An 18,431-nucleotide genomic window follows, 5' to 3' on the forward strand; every position below is an offset into this window, starting at 1 on the left:
AAGCGCTATAGACATAAACTTGACTTGACTTGACTCTAGAACCTGTATATATTGTTCTGCATTGCTGGAGTCTTTCCAAATGTGCAAGCTGCTCATTCCACAGGCAATGAGATATACTGATTTGCTCATTTGTAGACACAGTGTTTCAAGATAGATTGGTGACCATGTTCCCTGTTGTCAATTAATCCACTTGGTTGCAAAATGTTTATCCAACTCTTTAATCTTAATAACACTTAGTTTTTCCAGACTTTTGTTTTCTCGTCCCAACTTTTTTGAGATTTGCCATCAAATTCAAAATGACTTTATGGTTTCCTCAAACAGTACATTTCCTTAGTTTACACATTCGACATTTTTTACTATATACTATTTTAAAGAAAATATGGGTTTATGAGATTTGTACCTAAGGGATGTTTAATTAGTCAGGACAGTGAAAAATAATTAATCTAAGGCTGTTCTTATTTGAGTCAATAAAGAGACAACGATTCTGCATATATAAATGAGTTTATTGGTTATATTTGTAGTAGCTTACATACATATATAAGTAACAAGTAATATATAGTAACAAGTAAAATGCAATTGCATTATAGAACTAAATCTCCAATTCTGGTATATATTCATTTATAGTAGCTTGAAGATACGAAGAAAGTAAAAGTACACCTGAAACAACAACACCTGATAGTAGCCTCCTGAATACTTACTTTTTACTGTAGCAGTAATTAGAATACATTTTTGTAAATTGCATATGAATGAATTGGAGTAGATTTTGTATGTATGTAGCATACTGAATTAAAAGTAAAATTCTTTCATTCATTATTTTTAATTGATTATTTGACGTATGACAATTTCATGAATTAGACACAGATTACTGGTATACACCATCCTGGATGCTCAAATATGGACAGTTGTATCACCAAAAACATCTCCATCATCATGCTAATGAGTTTGCTGTTCCGGGACTGATCACCCGTAATGATGGGTCTACCTGGGTACTATTCATATCTCAGAAGGTTTGAGCTCGTCATATGATACTGAGACAGTAGTTGGAAAATGTACAAGATAATAATACCCATGCATGCTACCCCTACACACCAGTGCACCACTGAGAGCATCCGGGCAACTTTACTTCCTAGAACAATGAAAGGAATGAATACCTAGACTTACATTTGATTTCTCCTTTATTTTTACCACAATTTATCTATGCTATATTGGGGAGGGGGTTAAACTGCTTAGGTTTCTTTAAATAGAATTTAGATTCCTTGTCATTATGAATACTCTTTTTTAATCTAGATATCATGAAGCATGGCTTGACTTTCTCAGGGTTACTCATCTAAAATGATCTATGTTTGATGGCACAGTTTTACTGTTGAATAGTTATTTAGCCCAAACCCAGGGTAGAGAGGTTGAGTGAATGTGGTACGAACTCGGTGGAGGAGCTTCATCGTGTCAGAAACACTGTAGAAAGACAGAGATCCTGATTTATAATCTAGAAACACTCCAATTCTATCTGAGCTGTGGTTCATGGGGATTTTAATTTCTTCATTGTTGTGTAAAAATGTGTAACCGGAGGAGGAGCACATTAAACTCCAGGACTTTGCATTGCGTCCAAATGCACACTCATAACCACTCCCCTTCCTGCTGATGTCTTTATATGAGACTGCTATAGAAACCCCATTACTCCCAGTCAACTCCACTTCCCAGTAAGATGGCTCACACACGCTCTCTCTACATAACAACTGGGAGTAATGGTTAAAGCTCTCTGGATGTTCATATCTCGTCTGCTGAGAGTATGTATAGCTATATGACTGTGTCTGTGGGACGTCTCTATCAGTCACTTTTCTATTCGAATCAGACAGTGTGAGGCGTTGATGTGCCGTGTTCGGATCAAGTGTCAGCTGGCAGGTATCTAAAAGAAAGGGAAAAAAAAAATTTTCAATGAAAATATAATTGTACAACCCCAATTTCAGTTCACTGTAAAATATAAATAAGAACAGAATGTAATGAATTGCAAATTTCATAAACCCATATTTTATTCTCTATAGAACATAGAAAACATAAATGTGTAAACTGAGAAAATGTTATATATTATAATTACAGAAACATTTTTCAACTAATGAGGTTAATTGACAGCAGGTCAGTTAGATGATTGGGTATAAATAGTGTATCTTTATAGAGGCAGAGTCTCTTAGAACTAGCTTCTTAGCGGAGCTAATTGCAAATTGTGGAACAATTTCAGAATAATGTTCCTCAACATAAAATTGCAAAACATTTAAATATCTCATCATTTACAGTACATCATATAATCAAAAGTTGTAAAGAATATGGAGAAACAAGTTGCTCAAGGTTAGAAATAGGAATGTTCTCCCATTCTTGTCTAATACAGGCTTCTTGTTGCTCAACTGTCTTAGGTCTACTTTGTCGCATCTTCCCTTTAATGATCCGCCAAATGTTTTCTATGGGTGAAAGATCTGGACTGCAGGCTGCCATTTCAGTACCCGGATCCTTCTTCTACGCAGCCATGATGTTGTGATTGATGCAGTATGTGGTCTGGCATTGTCATGTTGAAAATGCAAGGTCTTCCCTGAAAGAGACGACGTCTGGATGGGAGCATATGTTGTTCTAGAACTTGGATATACCTTTCAGCATTGATGGTGCCTTTCCAGATGTGTAAGCTGCCCATGCCACATGCACTCATACAACCCCATACCATCAGAGATGCAGGCTTCTGAACTGAACGCTGATAACAACTTGGGTTGCCCTTATCCTCTTTAGTCCGGATGACATGGCGTCCCAGTTTTCCCAAAAGAACTTCAACGTTTGATTCGTCTGACCACAGAACAGTTTTCCACTTTTCTAATTAAATTTTACTATCATTTTGGAAATCATGGACACCATGTTCTCTGGAGTAAAGAGGAGAGGAACCATCTGGTTTATTATCAGCACTCAGCACTATCTAGACCTTTCATTATTTGAAAACATTTGACACATTAACGAAACGGAAAATACAACAAAAGACACATGGAACTGTTGGGCAGCCGGAATCCTGTATCCTGTAAGACACATATGGTACGACATTCCTCTCCCAAAACTTCAGCAACTGGTCTCCTCAGTTCCCAGTCTTAGTTACAGACAGGACATGTGACACTACACAATGGTACACAAGGCCCTGTCCCAGATTTTTTGAGACATGTTGCAGTGATCAAATTCAAAATGACCTTAATTATTCCTCAGATTGGTATATATTCTCATTTGATTTTTTTTTGTTTGTTTTATTGTGAATAGAATATGAATTTATAAGATTAGAAAATTATTGCATTCTGTTTATATTTACATTTTGCAAATTGTTGCAACTTTTTTTGAACTGGGATTGTACTACAAAAGCTATAGTCTTTGATTTTCTCTCTAATTAAGTCATGGCCAGTTCACACTCTTCATCAACCAATGGCTTACAAACATGGAGGCCAAAGGCTATCAAGTGCTTCCTCTGAGGCACATCATAGCAGCCAATTGTCAGTCATTGCTGACTGATCTTCAGGCAGATTTCACATGCATGAGCTCAAAAAGATACCCATGATTGGCTACTGATGTTGATGGCTACTGATGCTGTATCCACCCACCCTGAAAACACAGCCAATTTTGCTCTCTTGGATACTCTTGGTAATGGATGACTGAATAATCATCATAATTAAAACTTGCAAAAACGAGTCTTTGCTGTTGTCTGTGAATGCGTGTATGGAAAACACTTACGTTGTAGAAACTCCTTTTTGCTTTGGGGTGGTAAGATCAGGACTTTCTTCACTAGTAAACAAACAGTAACAGGTACAAGCAATGTTATCACAATAAGACAAATAAACACCACATTTTGAAGGAATTGTTATACTTTGATACTGTATTGAAAATTTGAATATTACTGAAATTGTATATTGATCATTGTGCTGTTTGAATGTGGACAGAATGAAATGTTTGTCACTTACCTTCACTTGATATCTTCTCAAACTGTTCTTTAAAGCTTATTTGCAGCTTGTCTTGCAACTGAGACACAGAATCTACTACGTCTTCAAAAGAGAGGAATGAATTGACTGTAATGGTGGGTAAATCTGCAGCTTCAGGAAGGTTTATAAGGGACTGAAAATTCTGAATAAAGACAATCATAAACAAAACAAAAAAAAGAATCGAAGAGGAAAATTATTTTAGTAAGCAATATAGCATAGCAAAAGTGTGATGCTTGTACACATAACGATGAAAACAATTGTGCGCCAGTTTATCACATAGGGGAAAAAAATGACACACCGCACTGTCCAATTGGGAGTCTGCGTCTGCAGCAAAGACCCAGTCACCAAACAAATTTGGCCCAGATTTGGCATTTATCCAGCACAGCTGGCATGCATCCGGCACTGGCATACACTATGTGGGCCAAACATGGCCCGGTTTGGCAGAGGTGGTACAGTTCACTAGACATGGGCCAGATGTCATTTAGGACTAGTTATGGGTATTTAACTTGGCTGAGACTTGGGCCAGTTATGGCCCATGTGTGGCCCTTGTCTGGAATCCAGACCTGGTCCACACTAGGACCGTAATTCATTGCGGTATGTAGGCCAAGCAAAAGCTGGTTGTGTGAGCTGGGCCAGAGAAAAATTGCTATGTGGGGAGTAACATTAACATTAACATACCTGTTTCTCAATTGTAGACATTTCTGGGATCTACAACCTCTGATTGTTTTGGGTGTGTGAGTAATAAAAGAGCTGAGCTGAACTAAACTGGACTAAACCAAACTGTTGGAAAGCTGCAGATTTTGCCTGTTTGGGAGGTATGGACAATTAAGATAAAATAAAAATAAAATTCTTCCCTTAGCTGTGTCCCTGAGCTGTATAATGTCAAACAGATTGCCCAAACCAGTTTGGAAAACATCTTCATGCAGACATAAAGCCCAGTTTTTAACATCAGGAGTGTTAGCCAGGGTCTTGGTTTTCTTAATCGAGACCCTTTCTAACCTCGTCCTTCTCTTTAGCTCTTTATTTCTAGACAGTATGCTGCTAACATGTATGTGAGACTGGGCTGCTTTATTTGATTATGGCCTCAGTGTTACCTGGAGGAAATGGATGGAATCCTCTGTGAGTGAAAGCTCCTCAATTTCAGCATTCCTTCTCTTCAACTCTACAATCTCCTGCTCCAGTTGTTGAATGACTGCTTCTGCTTGATTCACTGCAGCTTTTTCCTGAGCTTTAATCAGTGCTGTCACCTCAGTGCGTTTTTTCTCAATGGATTTAATCAGAGCAGTAAAGCGCTTCTTACTTTCCTGCACTGCGGATTGTGCAGAGCGCTAGAAGGACACACACACACACACACACACACACACACACACACACACACACACACAATGAGAACTTTTCCCCCAGTCAGTGCCAGTAAGTTTCCGACTGGGTGAACAAATAATAAAGACTCTGATCGATCACAAAAAAAATACTTCTATCAGCCTGACTGATGTTCTGAAAACCCACCTTGTGAGACTCCACAGCCTTTGTCAGCTCATGAAGCTCCTTTTCTCGCTCGGTGATTTTCTGCTGACATTTTGTCTGCACATCCAACAATTGTTTCTACACAGAATAAAGCACAAACTTTATATCATTGTAGCGCTATAAAATGAACTACATTTACAATTCAGACAGACAGTTAGAAAATTATCATTTATTATCTAAAGATAATACCATTTTTTGAAGGATGAATGGAATGACATTTTGTTTAAGTATACTGAAATAAGTAGAACCAGTGGTGGGTGGTCAGGGCCAGTAAATCCTTCTCTGCTGGCCTAAACACAATCAGAAGCACTGACCTACATTTACAACCTACATTCTAATATTTGTTCCATGAAATTGTATACATTTATCCCCAACAGTTTATTCTCTATATTTCGTAGTGTTTATTTCGGCTGCACTGCTTCCAGTACGTGTATGTGGATGTTAGATTTTTTGTCCAATCAGATTTCAGTCTCTATGTGCTGCCATGTCAATCCAATCTGCCCAGAGCCTTCACAATCAGTACTGCTGACCTCTTTACCATAGTCTCTATTAGCAATGAGTCTGTTTCTTTAACCAATCAGATTTCAAATTCGCCTCACAGAATAGCGTCAGCATTTTTCCGTCCTCTGATTGGTGGGTCAGAGGGAAACTGTTACAGCTAATTTCGACTTGAAAAACACGTGTGTAGCTCTGCACACATTAATACAGCTTAGTTAGAATTTTTTATGTCTACGGATGAAGAGAAATTGATTTGGTCTCGGACATACTTAAAAAAATACATTTTGAAGAAAAGCTAGACATCGTGATGCATAGCTAGAGTGTCTCAGCTATTAGGGTTTGTTCTCCACTTCCAGACCAGTGAATACGAGCGGTACCACTGGATTACAGCCTCTGAGGAGCGGCGCAGATTACGAGTCTGCTTCTCTGGTGAGTAGGTTGTATTTTATTAACATTTTAATGTTTTTGTCATGTTATTAGACAAATATTGATTCTGAACTGCTCCAGATGATGTAGGTGCACAGTTGTGGTTGTAGTGTAGAGGTTTGGAGTCTTAACTGGGTTTCTTGCTTTAGTAAAAATGGTATTTACCCTCCATATGTGAAATGTCTTTCTCTCTGTAATGCCACGTGTTATATTGTGTTTTTGTATTGTATTGATGGTTTCTATAATTGCGACGTGATAGTGGTGGATTAAGAAGTGGATTAAATCGGGTACGTCCTCACTGGAGGCCCAGGTACCAAATGCACGGCCCACCACTAGAACAGTTATGTAGATCATATCTTTAGAAAATTAAATATCAAATGTAAAACACACACATACACATCTGTATTACCCAAATGTAAAGTATAAAATTCTTAATTGTAAAAAAAATTTAATTGTTTAAAAGATTTTTTCATTTATTTAATTTTATGTAATCAATTTCATTTATTACTCAATTTAAACAATATAATACAGTGTATTGCCATTCATATGATTTATTCGATTTTTAGAAAATATACTAAATATAAATGTATTTTTTTAATTTATTTTTTTTTCTTTTCTAGTGTGTGTATGTACATTCATGTATTAGATTATTCTTAATCTTATTTTTTATACTTTTTAGTTATACTTATTCTTTTAATATACTTACTTATACTTTATTTAATTTATTAACTTTTTTTATCCTTATATTCTATTTATATTTTAACATGTTGGATAGTCATAAAAAATCATTTGACCGCATGTCGTACTCTGTATAAATGTGTATGTGACAAAATAAAATTTTAATTTGAATATTTAGGAAGAGGGCGACAACCAGAGACCCTGAAGAGACCCTAATTGTAAAAGAAAGCTGTGATACTGTTACCTGTTTCTGGGCTCTTCCTGCTGCAGCTGATACTGTATCATGTCGTTTATGTTCATCCATAGTACACAGCATGCAGATACACTGCTGATCAGTGCGACAGTAAACCTCCAGCAGTTTGTTGTGCTGAGAGCAGATCTGCTCCTGGAGTCTTCTAGAAGCCTCCACCAGCTTGTGCTTCTTAAAGGCAGGAGATTCATAATGAGGCTGGAGGTGAGTTTCACAGAAAGACGCCAGACACACCAGACACGACTTCACTGCTTTGTCTTTTCTCCCAGAGCAGAAGTCACACTCCACATCCTCAGGTCCAGCTGGACACTGAGCAGGATTTTTATCTTGGGGTCTTTTCTTCTTCAGTGTCTTCACGACTTCAGCCAGAACAGTGTTTTTACACACAGCAGGTCTTGGAGTGAAGGTTTGTCTGCACTGAGGACAGCTATAGACTCTTTTCTGATTCTCCTGATCCCAGCAGCCATTAATGCACCGCATACAGAAACTGTGTCCACACAGAATAGTCACTGGATCCTTGAGGAGATCCAGACAGATTGGACAACTGAACTGGTCCTGAGCCACAGAAATATTCGCTTCTGCCATTTTACTGTAAAACAAACACACACACAGTCACTTCCAGCAGCAGCTTACACGTCCTGGTTCAGGTTGTAAAATCTGTGTGGAAAACAGGCGTGTCTGAAGACCAAGAAAAGATCTAACGGATGTCCTGCACAGACCTAACGGTTGTATGCCCTCAAACTGAACAGGAAGACATTGGTTTCACTTTCATTTCTGATGAAGTGAGAGTAGATTTGCTTGGTGTGTGTGTGTGTGTGTGTGTGTGTGTGTGTGTGACACACAAGTCACTTACTGAACAGCAGCTCAGGCTTCCTGGTTCAGTTTTTAAAAGCTGTGTGGGAGGCGGATAAATGGGGAGTGTTGCGTTAGGAAGGGCATCCAGCGTAAAAACATGTACCAAATCAAACATGCAGATGGTCCGCTGTGGCGACCCCTAATGGGAGAAGCCAAAAGAAAGTTTAACAATGAACAAGACAGAAGACAACAAGAAGTCTGGGGTTAATGTGGATGAGTCAGTGATGACAAGCAGAGAAAAGATGATGATGATGTTCTCAGTGTTCTATATGGTGGATCTTTAGCCTGGATACATTCAGTAGAAAACAACATTTGACATAATTTTATATTAATATATTAATATGATCTGGGGTCCAGTTACCAGTGTGACACTAAAACAGGTAGTAATAACGACTACTTTTTACTTAAGTACATATCAGAGCACACTAATTTTTGTCACTAATGCCATTTAAAACTTTTCATTTGAAATGCTAATGCTATACTTTTTTTAATCGAATTGTTTTTATTTTGAAAAAAACCCCCAAAGTTGTAAACATTGAACTTCACACAATGTCCATCCATTGAGCAACATACGGATTAAAGATGAGTGTGTATGATCGTGTTGCAATCACAGCATGCTGTCCTTGTGCTTGAGGAAGCCTTGGAATAGATGAGCGATGATCGTCTCTTATTCTTGTATTGTAAAAATAAATAAAAAATTAATAATTTTATTATTTATAATATTCACTGATTTATGTGTGTAAATGAATATGATTTGATGAATATATATATATATATTTTTTTTTTTTTGCAGTAACCATTAGCTACAAGTGAACAGTTAGTATTAATATGCTACGATTAGCACATGTGCGGGTTTAAATATACAGTATACACTATATTGCCAAAAGTTTGCGGACACCTGGTACGGTATGTGATTTTTGAGCATTGCATTCCACATTTAGTCCCAATGGTCTCCTATAATTCCCTCCACTCTTCTGGGAAGATGTTCCACTAGATTTTGGAGTGTGTTTATGGATATTTCTGTTCATTAACCACAAGGGTGTTAGTAAATTTAGATACTGATGTAGGTGAGGTGAGAAGGCATGGGGTGCAATCAGTGTTCACATTAGGGATGAGTTAGATATCATAATTTTGGCTTTGGTATGATACTGTAGTTTAATACCTCAGTATTGATACTAAATCGTGACAAAAGTGACAAAAAACAACCTCAAAATTAGGACTGTTGCTATCAATCATTACTTTATTAATCGAGTATTCTAAAGATTATTCCATCGACTAATCAGATAAGAAGTATGTTAGTGTTAAGACGGTTCTCACACTGGTTCACACACATTCCTTTGTCTGTTCAGTGTCTATAGGATATTTACCATGTTAGTATGTAAGGTATACAGGAAGTCTTTATCTGGGCTCACACATCTCCAGCTAGTATATCCTCTTGTCCAAACAGGAAACAACTTCAGGTCAGGCTTTCTCTCAAATGTGTGTATATATACGTGTCTGCTGCCTCCAATATACCGAAGAAGAACATAAGCTCCATGCTGTGTGCTGTGTGATTCTTCCCTGATATCAGAAAGGCACTACGGGCATCGCAGGTCGTATAGAAAACATCTCCAAGAATAAAGTTTTGTTTGGGCATGATAAAAATCTAACAATCATGTATTTTCAACTTTTCAGTATATTTTATTTCCAAATAAAACTGATTTTAAAGCCAGTCCTGCTCTAATCGTTGTTCTTGGTGGACCCGATGTAGAAACCTGAGATTAAATGTTTTATGGGATTTAATGGGCAATAGATAAAATCGAAAATATATAAAACTATACAATTATATAGTATAGAAAATACCGGGAAAGTAACGGAACAAGATGTCCGTCCGTCCGTCCGTCCGATCAGCTATCAGAAGTTTCGAAACACCTGGCAAACTCGGTAATGTACCAGTATGTACCAGTATGAAGATTTATTTTGACCAATTAAATATACAGATTTTATTCTCAGTGAAAATCCTACCATATAATAAAGAACAGCTTTACAAGTCAAGTCAAGTTTATTACTGCAGTGCTTTAGAGTGTGATTATAGTCTTTAATCAATACAGAACACTGGAGAGTGAGAACTAACATGAGCACTGGAGTGTAAGATTATGAGTGATGATCTTCCAACAGTCTTTTACAGTCATTTGATGTTGTGGAACCAGGAGCTACTGAGCAACTCATAAAATAGCTCAACATCTGAGATCATCACAGATCTAACACCAGCTTCTCCATGCCAGAGCCTTTAAACACTCAAAGAGTTCCAGTGTCCAAACTCCACATAAAGTGGGATCCAATTGGCACTGGTACGTCTCTAGATGGTTCGGGATGTTTGTGTGCATCTACTTCTTTAAATGTCCATAATCTTCATGAGGTGGGACATGACTGGAGCTGGCCAAACCTCAGGATGCCTCGGGATGGAGAGAAAGAGAAGCAGTGGAGAGGAATTAGCATAGCTGCTGTTCATGATATTAACAGCACAAGTTGATAAGTGCATGTGATCAGATGTTCTGGAGCACAAGGTTATAATGTGACGTGTGTTATGTGTAGAACTCGCTAAAAAGATTAAACTGGGAGAGTGTGTCTGAGCCCGAACACTGTCAGGAAGTTTAGGAGCTAAATGTGAGAATGTTCTACCACTTTTAGTGGATTTTACACACTCTCAGCATCCAGACAGTTCATTTCCCCAAACATTCAGCTGAAATACTTTAACATGCCTCTTGTAAAACTCTCCAAAGATGTTCTTCACTAGTTGGAGATTTCTTGTTCATCCCAGAGCAGTTAACTGGGATTTATGTGCAGTGACTGGGCAGGAAATTCCACGAAGGTCTTGTCGTAGTTTGAAGTCGATTCCAATGAGCCGCAATCCAGATGGAATGACATGATGTTGAAGTATGGAATGGGAGCGTTCTCTGCTCCAGAATATTCATTTTCTCATCCTGCTGCTGCTTTTTCTCTTTTAGAGGTGAACAGTGATGGAGACATTTAATGCTTCTTTCTCGTTTATGAACCTCGTTCTCTCTTTGTCCCAGCCACTTTGTTCTTTAGCAAAACTCGCTCTACACTGCTTCCTTGACCGTTTCTCTTTCTCCCAGGTTTTTCCCTCATTCTCACAGGCATTCTCACATCTTCTGCCCAGATCTCCCTATCTTCCTTCCATTTGACCATCTCTAAGTCCCAGCATGATTTCTCTCTCTGCATTTCTTCCCTCTCTTCAATCCAGCGCTCTTCATCTTTCTCCAAGACCAGCCTCGCCATCTCGGCTTCGTTTTCTCGCTCTTCCAGGTGTGAAATGTAAGCCTGGAGCTCGTCCATGTGTTGCAGAAGGTCGCTGTTCTTTCCGTTCAACTCCTGAATTTTTAGGCAGTATTGTTGCTCCTCTTCAGTACACGCTTCTTCATCCGTACATACGTGCTTCTTCATCGCTTCTCTTGCTTGAGCCTGGGCTTCGTTCAAACTTTGAATTTTTGCCACAATTTGTTGATTGAGTGTCAGTTTAGAAAGCTGTTTGTCCTTCAGCTGTTTCTTGAGTTCTTCAGCGTCTGTCTGCAGAGAATTTGCTGCTTTCATTTCAAAATCCTTTTGTTGTGTCTTTTTCTTCTTCTCGCGCTCGTGCAATTTCCTGAGCATCGCTTGCTTCTCCTCCAGCATCTTTTTCAGAGCATGATCTTTCTTTTGCCACTGATTAAGCATCATGCTGCACTTCTCCTCCCAAGAGACCTCACTTTCACCTCCTTCTTCCTCTAGTTCAGCATTCATCCTCTCGTTCTCCAGCCTGGCCTGCTCTTTAGTCTGATGCTTCTGATCAAACATGAAGGTGGCCACCACATTCCCTATCTGCATCACCAGCTTCTCCTTGTCTACTTGGATCATTCTGGCTTTGTGCTCTTCCAAATCATTCTCCTCAGTCTGGGTATATTTCAGACTCCTTTTCTCGGAGTCTTCTGAGAGCGTCTGTATAGCGCCACCTCTCTTCTCTTGCTCCTTTGTCGGATCTGATATAGCCCTCTGTGTTTTTCCACAAAGACGAGTTTTCTCCTCTTTCCTCTGCTTTATAAGAGCTTGTAGTCTCATGATATTCATCTGCCGCTGACTCATCCTTTTCTCTATTTCTTCTTGATCCTCCTGCATCTTCTTCAGCAAATCATCTTTCTCCTGCAGGTTTGTACGGATGCAGCCGGCATCCGTCTCTGCAACTTCAGAGCAGTCCTTCTGGACATCATTATCTTGACCAAGCTGCACATTCGGCTTCATCTTGCAACTCGCACTAAGACCAACAATCTTATCTTAACTTGCAGCTCTGCATTTGAATACACACACACACACACACACACACACACACACACACACACACACACACACAGGCCTCGTGACGTAACAGAGAGAGCGAGAGAGACACACGCCGTTTTAAAATGGGGCGGGACGTATGGCGGGAACGGGGCGTATGGCGCGTGCTGGTCACGTGATCTCGTTCGTTTACCGCGCAGCGCCTGAGTTTATTATAAACCAACAAACAAGTAACAAAATAAAGAGTATCCCGAGAAAGAAAAGGACGCAAATTTCGTATTTTTTCCCCCAAAATCCGAGCGTCTTCTCCGTGTGAATATGTGTTTCCTTCACTAAAATTCAAGAGATGCAGTTCCAGATCTCACCTGTAGGAGAAACCGGTATGGGAATTATGAAGAGTATGCCAGGTTTATCGGCACAATAGGTCTATAGATGGCGCCAAATCACTAGTTTTAATAATAATAATAATAATAATAATAATAATAATAATAATAATGAACACTCTAAGACATATCTTGTATTTTCTTATCTTATCTCATACCAGACTATCCTCTACATTAAAGATTCAAGATTTCTATTTGTCACATACATAATTACATGGAGAATCGAACTAAAAAAAAAAAGACTAAGTATAAAATATGAGGAAATTAGAAAATAAAAGAAAATAAGAGAAGATATAAAAAATATATTATATAATGATGAAGTGAAATATGCTAAATAGAAGTACATCTGCCTCACCACATCCATGAAACTCCTCCTTGGCTTTCCTCTTTTCCTTCTGCCTGGTGGTTCCACCATCAGCATTTTTCTACAGCTTCATAAACCCCATGTCCCTCCTCTGTACATGATCATTCCATCTTAATCGCTCCTCTCTCACCTTTCTCCAAAACGTCCCACCTGCACAGTCCTTCTAATAAACTCGTTTCAAATTCGGTCCATCTTCGTCACTCATGATGGAAATTACATTACCTTTAGCTCTGCTACCTCCAGCTCCACCTCCTGTCTTTTACTCAATGCCACTGTCTCTAAAACATACAACATCTCAGGTTACTTGGATAACGGGCAATAATTTGCATTGCGAACAAGGAGATTCTCCTTCCAAGCAATGCAAATTATTGCTCGTTATCCAAGTAAAATTTGAATATACATTTTTGCTCGTCCTGCAAATCTTTTGTAAAGCACGTGAGCCCAGATAAAGACTTCCTGTATCCCTTACATACTAACATCTCTCTTCAATGGTAAAGTCCCTACTTCTGGATTTAGTTCTCCTCAACTGGAGACACTCTGTGTAGCTGAGAATGGTTCCACATCCACAGCCTAAAGATCCATGAAGTTACTGAGCAACTCAAGAACTTTGGGGATGGATTTGGATTGTAATTAATAGTAACAGCCTGCTACAATGTGCTCAGTACCACACACAGTTTGCATGAACCGTTCTGCATTTAAGCACCCATCAACACCTCATAAATGATAGAGCTGTAATGACTGTATTCGCTGATAAAGAGTCTGGTTCCTCTAAAGTGTTCTTCCTCATGCCATCTCAGTGGTTTTTCTGTGCCACGGTCACCACTGGCTCACTCATGTGGGGCAAACTTACACTTATAAAGAAACAAATTTATAGGCACTAAACTTATAAATTCATACATTATTCAATATAATTCATACAATGTTTATAACCTCTTTATCAGTGTAAAGCTGCTTTAAAACAATTTCCATTATCAAAAGCACCATACAAATAAAAATGAACTGAATTACAGTTTTTTTCAGTTGCTTTGGAGCATTTTTAATCATTCTTAATATTTGCAAAACAGTGCAAATGGTTTTCTTGGATTTCACACAATGGATTTCTTGCAAAAGCCTGAACTTTTCTCAAAATCTCTCAAAAGTAAGTATTTGTGTCATTGAACATCTCATTCCCGTCAGAATTAAAAGTCCCTTTTTCATTGTTCACAAACACGATAGTCAGAATGTTTATTCGTGTTGTCAGTATGATGCACAGTTTCAGTATTTCTTGGTTTGAATCACAGTGACTGAAAATGGACAAAATTTGACTTTCTTGTTTGGCGTCTGTGAATTCCAGCAGCACAAATTTATTTATTTGATTGGATATTTGATTTATATTGACTGCATGAGACCGGACAGGATTCACACTTTTACTGTACGTGTTCATTTGTTTCTTCGTTGTTGATCCATTTTTAGAATGTATAATTCTGTGTTTTGTCTGTTTTCACTCTCCAACTGAAGCTTCACGAGATTCACCTTTGACCTGTTTTAGAGAACCGGTTGATTATTGGTTGATCTGATGCCTTTCACTCGCCTTCATTAGTGACATTCAAGAGTCATCTGCACAATTCATCACTTCAACACATTTACAGAAAAGTTTAATAGGAATATTAGATGACAGATGATGACTGGTCATGGGCGTAAATTTCATTTAACAGTAGGGGGGGACAATAAATATAAAATTGCTCATGAGCAATTTTTGAGGGGGACACAAATAATACAGTCAAATTGTACTTACAGTATAAAGACAGTGTCCCCACAGTGAAAAACTTTGTTTCTATCATTATTATTGTAGCACGGAGACTGCGTCAATTACAATAGTAATTCAAAGTGCTTTACATAAAGAACTTAAACTTATCATAAAAAAATAATCACAACAATAAAAACAAGGAATTAAAAAAAAAGTTTAACATTTTATTTACAAATTAATTAAGACACTTAAGAACAGAACAGAAATTGATTTTAAATACAGTGTGGTCAGTTCAGATGTAGCACAGTGCTCATTTAGTAAATGCACAGATAAACAATATGCTAATTGTGTGTTAATGTTCTGTCCTCACTAAATGTGTAACTTCTCTATCCAGCTAGACAGACAGCGAACAGGCGAGATGTTGATTCATGGCTTTTATTCTTCCTGTAGCTTTCATGAATCTTTCCTCTTTTAACTTTACATTAGAATTAAAATCAAAATTGTAAAACTGTAAACAAACATAGGAAATACAGCAATTAGAATTGTAATTAAATCACATTCAAAGTGCATAGCCAACTGAACAGTATTTACTGCATAAAGCATTCAAAGAAACATAAAATTACACATTAAATCAATGCATTAAACATTACGTTGTCACGTGCATTTAAAATTATATTCTTAGTTCTAAGTAATTGCTTGTAATCCAATCCAACAAAAACCCAAATTAGCCTAATAATGATAACAAAAGACCGCTACCTGAAGCTCACACTTTGCACTTTACATTTTGTTCCTAGCAACATTTGCATCGCTAGATTAATGAATTTACATCTTTTAACATCTTTAACCTACTAAACATCATATTTATACGACAAACAATAACGACTTACAGCCTTATGCAGGTCACGACTTCAACATACTAGCTGCTCTTCAGCCATGACACTTTCCAATTAACTCAACTCAACACGAGGCATACAGAAGTTACTATATACAATCCTCGCCACAAGGGGGCCCTTAAAGGTCAACATATAATCAAAATCACCTTTCATTACAATTAAACTGAACCATTACAGTTAATGTGAAATTAACAGAGGTGGCAAAAGTACACACATCCATTACTTAAGTAGAAGTACAGATACTCATGTTTTAAAATACTCGGGTAAAAGTTAAAGTACTGATTATACCTTTTTCCCTCAAGTGAAAGTAAAGAAGTCTTGGCTCTGACATGTACTTAAGTAAAAAGTAGTTATTACCTTTACCTGTTTTAGCTGTTAACTGGACCTCACATCATATTCATATTAGATAGATAGATCAGGTACACAGCAACAAAATGCAGTTTGGCATCTACCAGAAGTGCAAAAAGTAGCAATCAGGCAAATAGTGCAGATTAATATGTATCATATGTACAGCATGTGATATATATATGTAAGCATATGTACAGTGATTAAATATAAAGGCTATAACAGAGCAGAGATGTGTGGACATCATTAAGAACCTTTGCTATGTTTCCACACGGACAGTTAATGAGGTGATACCGGAGAAAGTGCACCTCTTCAAATGAAGTCAAGAAGCTTTTATATATATATATATATATATATATATATATATATATATATATATATATATATATATACATACAGTGAGGAAAATAAATATTTAAACACCCTGCTATTTTGCAAGTTCTCCCACTTAGAAATCATGGAGGGGTCTGAAATTGTCATCGAGGTGCATGTCCACTGTGAGAGACATAATCTAAAAAAATCCAGAAATCACAATATATGATTTTTAAACTATTTATTTGTATGATACAGCTGCAAATAAGTATTTGAACACCTGTCTATCAGCTAGAATTCTGACCCTCAAAGACCTGTTAGTCTGCCTTTAAAATGTCCACCTCCACTACATTTATTATCCTAAATTAGATGCACCTGTTTGAGGTCGTTAGCTGCATAAAGACACCTGTCCACCCCATACAAATCATTAAGAATCCAACTACTAACATGGCCAAGACCAAAGAGCTGTCCAAAGACACTAGAGACAAAATTGTACACCTCCACAAGGCTGGAAAGGGCTACGGGGAAATTGCCAAGCAGCTTGATGAAACAAGGTCCACTGTTGGAGCAATCATTGGAAAATGGAAGAAGCTAAACATGACTGTCAATCTCCCTTGGACTGGGGCTCCATGCAAGATCTCACCTCGTGGGGTCTCAATGATCCTAGGGAAGGTGAGAAATCAGCCAAGAATTACACGGGAGGAGCTGGTCAATGACCTGAAAAGAGCTGGGACCAACGTTTCCAAGGTTAATGTTGGTAATACACTAAGACGTCATGGTTTGAAATCATGCATGGCACGGAAGGTTCCCCTGCTTAAACCAGCACATGTCCAGGCACGTCTTAAGTTTGCCAATGACCATTTGGATGATCCAGAGGAGTCATGGGAGAAAGTCATGTGGTCAGATGAGACCAAAATAGAACTTTTGGGTCATAATTCCACTAAACGTGTTTGGAGGAAGAAGAATGATGAGTACCATCCCAAGAACACCATCCCTACTGTGAAGCATTGGGGTGGTTGCATCATGCTTTGGGGGTGTTTTTCTGCACATGGGACAGGGCGACTGCACTGTATTAAGGAGAGGATGACCGGGGCCATGTATTGCGAGATTTTGGGGAACAACCTACAGGAAACGTTTGACCTCCTACAGGAAACGTTTGACCTCTGTAATTGCAAACAAAGGCTCCTGTACCAAATATTAACATTGACTTTCTCAGGTGTTCAAATACTTATTTGCAGCTGTATCATACAAATAAATAGTTAAAAAATCATACATTGTGATTTCTGGATTTTTTTTTTTAGATTATGTCTCTCACAGTGGACATGCACCTACGATGACAATTTCAGACCCCTCCATGATTTCTAAGTGGGAGAACTTGCAAAATAGCAGGGTCTTCAAATACTTATTTTCCTCACTGTATATATATATATATATATATATATATATATATATATATATATATATATATATATATATATATATATATATATAAAATCATAGAGATTTTACAGATTTGAATGATGAATTGTTTTTATCTGTACGATCAATAAAGGCAGTAATTTAAGTTCGTTTCGCCACCTAGAGGGTTAATTGTGTAAACATGGCGGATTTGGTGTTTGATTTGAGACTTGGCGCAGAAATAAAACAAAAGTTTACTGATTAAAATGATTTTTATCTGGAGTTAATTTAATTATTTTATATCTATGTAAAGAAGGGACGTCGTGGATAAATGTATGTTTTGCTGGGTTTTAATTTCGCCTCTTTTATATTTAGATATTTATTTATGTATTAAAATTTTTTTTATAAAAATAGTAAAAACAGAAATGCGCGCTGAATTGATGGCGTGTTAATAACATCTAGTGCCGTTTACAATAATT

At 37.7% G+C, this 18,431-nt stretch overlaps 1 protein-coding gene across 2 annotated transcripts; it reads right to left on the minus strand.

Moving 5' to 3' along the window:
* Positions 1–489: 489 nt before the first annotated feature.
* LOC124387399 (E3 ubiquitin/ISG15 ligase TRIM25-like) lies at positions 490–8,337 on the minus strand. Of its 2 annotated transcripts, none has more exons than XM_046851727.1 (7): positions 8,219–8,337; positions 7,360–7,954; positions 5,496–5,591; positions 5,084–5,317; positions 3,972–4,131; positions 3,745–3,795; positions 490–1,903 (listed from the first exon to the last, which is right to left on the minus strand). In XM_046851727.1, exons 2-7 carry the CDS (start codon positions 7,948–7,950, stop codon positions 1,338–1,340), a joined length of 1,698 nt encoding a protein of 565 aa, XP_046707683.1. In that variant the 5' UTR covers positions 7,951–7,954; positions 8,219–8,337; the 3' UTR covers positions 490–1,337. The 2 variants fall into 2 exon arrangements, with proteins under 2 accessions (XP_046707683.1, XP_046707684.1); XM_046851728.1 differs by lacking the exon at positions 8,219–8,337 and adding an exon at positions 8,085–8,101.
* Positions 8,338–18,431: the final 10,094 nt, after the last annotated feature.

The sequence above is a fragment of the Silurus meridionalis genome, chromosome 6 (assembly GCF_014805685.1).
Source record: "Silurus meridionalis isolate SWU-2019-XX chromosome 6, ASM1480568v1, whole genome shotgun sequence".
Lineage (NCBI taxonomy): Eukaryota > Metazoa > Chordata > Actinopteri > Siluriformes > Siluridae > Silurus > Silurus meridionalis.

Coding starts and splice junctions, on each gene's coding strand:
- LOC124387399 (XM_046851727.1), bottom strand. CDS start 7,950: ATGGCAGAAGCGAATATTTCTGTGGCTCAGGACCAGTTCAGTTGTCCA. Junction 5,592..7,359: donor CAGGAAGAGCCCAGAAACAG/GTAACAGTATCA, acceptor TATTCTGTGTAG/AAACAATTGTTGGATGTGCA. Junction 5,318..5,495: donor AGGCTGTGGAGTCTCACAAG/GTGGGTTTTCAG, acceptor GTGTCCTTCTAG/CGCTCTGCACAATCCGCAGT.